Source organism: Coregonus clupeaformis, unplaced genomic scaffold, assembly GCF_020615455.1.
Source record: "Coregonus clupeaformis isolate EN_2021a unplaced genomic scaffold, ASM2061545v1 scaf3935, whole genome shotgun sequence".
NCBI lineage: Eukaryota > Metazoa > Chordata > Actinopteri > Salmoniformes > Salmonidae > Coregonus > Coregonus clupeaformis.
In genome coordinates, this window is record NW_025537389.1 from 26,386 (window position 1) to 32,462 (window position 6,077).

At 48.3% G+C, this 6,077-nt stretch overlaps 1 protein-coding gene across 1 annotated transcript; it reads left to right on the forward strand.

Moving 5' to 3' along the window:
• Positions 1–268: 268 nt before the first annotated feature.
• LOC121563308 lies at positions 269–2,586 on the forward strand (the record flags this gene model as incomplete). The annotated part of the gene is made up of 4 exons (XM_045220470.1): positions 269–335; positions 988–1,015; positions 1,362–2,317; positions 2,472–2,586. Coding segments are annotated over exons 2-4 (1,084 nt in total), but the record flags the coding sequence as incomplete, so codon positions are not given.
• Positions 2,587–6,077: the final 3,491 nt, after the last annotated feature.

Sequence of the window (6,077 nt, forward strand, 5' to 3'; positions counted from 1 at the left end):
AACTATATGGATTAAACATGAATTTATGTCTTATTTTGAAAGAACAAATGAATCAAATCAAGAACGAATTGAGAATAAATCAATTGCATCAGATAGATTTGTATATAAAATATCACACACACACACACACACACGTGTATATACGTTTATAAATAATTAATTGTTAATAGTTTGCTTGTTACAAGGTTGGCTAGTTAATAAATTACATATATGCGCTCACATATTTTATTTTGTAGTATTTGCGTGCACTTCCTCTTCAGGCAGCAGACCGGAGCCGAGGAGAAGGGCAGGAGACCGGAGGGTAACACTCAGCTCTGCACAAATGAGTTGTGAATGTAAGTAGTCAACATAAAACTTGCTTGAATGTTTGTATGTTTGTTTCTGGAGGTTCAACGTGTTTTTAAGACGGACAAAGTGAGTCACGTTAGCAATGTAAAACGGTTATCTGTTAGGTTAGCAAGCTAACATGCAAAGTCATTCCGCCAGTTAGCTAGCTGTATAGGCTACATGGCTAGGCTAATGTAGTTGTAAAAAACTGGTTGAGCCCAACGTGCAGCGGTGGATAGTAAGGTATCATGTACTGCTCAATAAAAACTTGAAATCTGTGCTGGAGCTGTGTCAGTGTTGTGAATGAAAGCAGAAGCTAACTCCACGTGTTGTGACTTAGGCTAACTGAAAGCTATTCTCTGCAAGTTGAATTAGCTGGTTACTTTTTTTGTATTCATATTTTTGTTATTGCTACGATAAGAATTTATGGATGCTACCAGCCCAACGTTACCTAACTTTGACTTATTTGTGTAATAAACATGTTTTGAATAGTCTAACAGGCATTTTACACATCTACTTTGTTTTAATCAATGTTGGTGTAGCTATATTGTTGTACACTTTTAGTATGAGGAATATGACTGCAGTTTTTGATAGTTCTGATGGAGGTTTAAACTTCATGACAGGTGTCCTGTAAAATAATATTTTTTTGTGTGTTTTCAGGTTGCTGCAACAAATATGACTTGGCACTGTAAGTTGTGTTCAGCTTCTTTTACCACTAGAAAATATTTATTTAAACACTGCAGACTGCAGCACAGCCACTTTTCAAAAATGAGCCCGCTCTCATGCCTCCATGATGATTGCATGTCCACATTTCAGACACTTAATGCCCTGAGTACTCATCTGTCAAGATATCATGCTCAAGAACATAAGAAGTGTTTGTTTTGCCATACATTCATTATGTCCGCCACGGCCTCCTCACCCCCCCGTTGGAGGTTGTCATTAATGATTATAAACATTTAGAAAGCCTTATAAATGCACTATAATGTCTGTGTGCTGATGTGTTGTTAACCTCCAAATCTCTTCTTTTATTAAAGTGATGGCAGCTGAAGCCCCACAAAACATGATCTTTCGTGTCATCGAGGCAGACCGTGTTAGAAAATTAAAACTCAGCTCCCGTCCAGCCTCTGTTGATGCAGTGATTGAGATTTTAAAAGAACAACTGGAATTGGACTGTGACTTCAGTTTGCAATACAAAGATCCAGACTTTGATGGAAAACTCACTTGCCTTGTTGACATCGAGGAGTTACCACAAAAAGCCTGTGTTCATATTTCAGTTAGACAGGATTCCAGTTCTCTTGCATCAACTGATACCCTTTCAGATGTGTCATCCCCAGAACATCTGAGCAGATGGCCTCCAGGTCCTTTACAAATTCCCACATTTGCATTTGACGTTGAGCTGACACTTAGAGATGGGAATGCTGAATTTGAAAAGAATGAGAGACCTCTTCAGTTGTCAAGGGACCAAAAGCACAATATTTTAGACAAACTGGCATCTACCATATATGGTTTTAAGGCTTACCCCAGTGATAAAGAGATAGCAATGGTGGCTGAAGCTCTTGTGAGGAAACACCCCTGTTTAATAGAAGCAGGATCTGACAATGGATGGGATGGCTGGAAAAACAGCATCAAGTTTAAAATGGGCAATTACAGGACCAAGATGAGAAGGGCTGGATGTCAGGAGGTCGCTGTAAATGCTGGGAAAAGAAGCCGAAAAAACCCTGAGAATGAACCTTCACACTCCAACATCAAAAGGCCTAAGTGTGCAGAGGTCAACTTTCTGCCTAACTTTCCTCAAGGAGAGGATCCCTCAAGCCTTGACCTTTTGAGGCAGGCTATTGTCGAGGAAGTAAAGAAGACTGAGAGAAACCTATCCCTTATTAGTAAGATGATGCAGAACACGTTTGCCTTGCGACGACAGATTATTGTAATGTCCTGCCCACCGGTGAAAGAGCTAATGGACCTCTGGCCTGCTCTTCATATGCAGTCTGAGGTAAAATCATCATCAATTTAATAAATAAATTCATTTTGTAGGTTATTTTTTCTGTTTTTATCTTTGCTACTGTATGTCACATTGTGTGTAATGTTGCCTAATTTCATTCATCCTAAAATAAATAATTGCTGTTACTGTCCTTTCCTCAATGGAGGTATATGTAGAGTTCCAACGGATAACTAACCAGAACCTACCTAACACTTTCTATGCCGAGCTTGATCGCCACACTCCTCGTTTGATGGCCTTATTTAGACAGAAAGCTTCCAAAAGCAGACCAGGACAAGGAGAGTTGAACGAGAAGTGAGGGTTTATTCGGATACAAACAAAGGTGCAGTATAATCCAGGGACAGAGCGGGCGCGTGGTTGAGTAGTTAGAGGTGCAGTACTGGGTCCAGTGATGGCTCGGCAGCCGCGGCCATCAGGCAGAAGTGGGGTGAAGGTTCGGACGTGTGACTGCAGATGGAACAAAAGCGGAGGTAAGAACACAAAAACTCAACAAAGTACAAAATAACAAAATATCACGCGCTCTAACTGATACAGAACACCTGTTCATGGCTAGCGATCCGGCAGGAACTGGATGTTGGGCCAGGAGAGCCTAAGAAAGGTGCTGATTAGGCCCAGGTGTTACCAGATTGCTAATAGGAAGCAGGTGCGGAAAGCAGAGCGCTTCCCGGGCGTTCCCATTCAGGCAAATTCTGACCAGGACCCGACTCAGACCCGGGATCGTTACAGTACCCCCTTCGGCCCAGACGCCACCGGGCGAGACTTCCGGGCGCAGGATGGGCGGTAAAGTCCCCTGATGAGATCCGCATCTAGGACCTGTCGCCGCGGAATCCAACTCCTCTCTTCAGGACGCCACCTCCCAGTCCACGAGATACTGGAAACCCCGGCCCGCCCGTCTGGAATCCATAATGCGGCGCACCCCGTGGCAGGCAGGACCACCTCCCGATCATCCGAGGAGGAGGAGGAGGCGGAGGAGGCAACAAGGACAGGAAGACAGGCTTGAGGCAGGAGGCATGAAAGGTGGGATGGACTCAGGCGTCCTCAGGTGAGTTTGAGTCGCACTGCCACTGGATTGATCACCTTCTCCACCTACAAAGCGGACCAATAAACTTGGTAACAACTGCCTAGACTCAGTCCGTAACGGAAGATCCCGTGTAGTTAGCCCGACCCTATCTCCGATGGTATGAGTGGGAGCGGGGATCCGGCGACGATTTGCCTGGAGCTGATTGCGGTCGAACCTCTAAAGAATTGCCTTCTGGCCCGATGCCAGGTCCGGTGGCGCCGAATATGAGCCTGAACAGAAGGCACTGAGAGCTCCTTCTCCTGAGAAGGGAACAGAGGAGAGGAGTTGGTAGCCATACAGGCACTGGAAGGGAAACATCCCAGTGGCAGATGTAGGGAGAGTATTGTAGGCATACTCAACAAGGCAACTGAGAGGCCCAGGAGGTGGGGTTGGAAGAGACCAGACAGCGTAAAGTGGATTCCATCTTCTGGTTTGGCTCTCTCCGCCTGGCCATTGGATTAGGGTGGCAGATGTGAGACTGACTGTGGCTCCAATGGCCAAACAGAAGGACTTCCAGACAGCAGAGGTAAACTGAAGGCCACGGTCGGAAGCGATATCACTGGGCAAACCGTGGACCTGAAAACCTCCTAACCCAGGATCTCAGACGTCTCGAGGCAGAGGAAGCTTGGCAATAGGCACAAAGTGGTAGAACTGCTGAATCTGTCCACGATAGTCAGAGCGACGTGTTCCCCTCAAGCCCAGGCGCCCGTGGCAGTCCAGGGCAGATCGACCATGGGCCTTGGGGGAATCGGAAGGGGTGAAGTAGTCAGAGCTGGGCCCGATTGGTACTCTTTATTCTGCTTTACACTGGACAGGCAGCAACAAAAACCCGAGTATCCTCGGCCACTTGGAGCCACCAAAACGTCTGCGAAGCGCCATAGTCGAGCCACGCCCCGGGTGACAAGCCATCTTGCTGAGGCGTGGGACCATTTGAGGACAGCAGGACGAACCGACTCAGGCACAAACAACCGACGGGTGGACCGTTACCGGGACCGGGCTGAGTCCGAAGGGCCTGCTTTCTCTCAATCTTCCACATCACTGCTCCCACAGCGGCGCAGTTCGGGGAGAATAGTCTCGGTCTTGGACCCACTCTCCTCGTCTTGGAGAACATCCGGGACAAAGGCGTCCGCGCTACCCGTTCTTAGATCCAGGTCGAGACGTCAGACAAACTTCAGATAGATCGAAAAACAACGCCCTGGCCTGGCGGGAGTTGAGGCGTTTTGCTTGATTGCACGTAGCAATTCTTGTGGTCAGTCCAGACAATAAACGGTTGCTCCGCCCCTCCCTTCCAGTGGCGCCACTCCTCCAAGGCAAGTTTCACCGGTGGCTCCCGGTTAACCACATCGTAATTCTCTCACTGCAGGCGAAAGGCGGCGGAGTAGTAGGCGCAGGGATGGGTTGCTGTCCGTGGAGCATCGCTGCGACAGGATGGCGCCAACTCCCACATCAGGCGCGTTCCACTTCCGCGGCAGACTGGCGGGCGTGTCGGTTGAGAATCGGTGCGTTGGTGAATAAGCCTCTTCAAATCAAGCGCTCGATCCGCCTCCGGATTCCACTTGAAGGTCCTGATACTGGAAGTCAAGGCAGTTAGCAGGCGGCCTACGGCTGTAATCCCGGATGAATCTGCGGTAGAAATTCGCAAACCCCAAAAATCTCTGGAGTTGCAATCTCGTACCGGGCTGGACCCATTCCAGAACCGCGCTCTAACCTTCTCCTGATCCATCCCTAATCTCACCCCTGGAGATGATGTTGCCGAGAAAGGATGTAGTGTGGGCGTGAAACTCGCACTTCTCGGCCTTCACGAGCAGGCGATTCTCCAACAATCGCTGCAGAACCTGCGGACATGCTGGACGTGGTGGAAGGGATTTCGCCGAGAAGATCAGAATGTCATCAGGTAAACAAACACGAAAAGACCGATCATATTATCTCTCGGGGCGTCGTTCACCATACTCTGGAATACGCTGGAGCATTGGTCAGTCCCAAGCGGCATCACCTGATACTCGAAGTGACCCATCGGTGTATTGAAACCGTCAACCACTCGTACCCCTCTCTAAGTCCGGACCAGGTGATACGCATTGCGTGGATCTAGCTTAATTGAATTACCGTAGCACCCTGTAAGTCGAAGCAGAACTCATCAAGGGCAGGGGATACTTGTTTCTTGACCGTGATGTCATTAAACCCGATAATCAATACCACGGTCGAAGAGAGCCATCCTTCTTTCCCACAAAGAAAAGAATCCTGCCCCCAGGGGTGATGACGAGGGCCGAGCGAGACCAGCAGCTAGGGACTCCTTGATGTAGGTCTCCAACGCCTCCGTTCAGGTCGGGAGATACTGTATAACCTTTTCCCTTGGGGTAGACAGCTCCAGGAACCAGGTTGATGGCACAATGCCTTAATTTCGGTGGGGAGAAGTGACAGAGGCCTTCTGCTTACTGAAAACTTCCCCAAATGCGTGATATGTCTGGGAACCAGGGACAAATCGGGCTTAGCCTCAATCACCTGACTGGGAACCCGAATGGGGGCAGGCAGTCTTGAGACAGTTAGCATGACAATCAAGGCTCCAACTCGTTACCTTGCCGTCGCCCAATCAGGCGATGGGGATTGTGTTCCTTCAGCCAGGGTATCCAAGGACCAGAGGAACATGGGGAAGGCGGCAGAATGAAAAATGAAATCATCTCGAATGATTCCCCGACA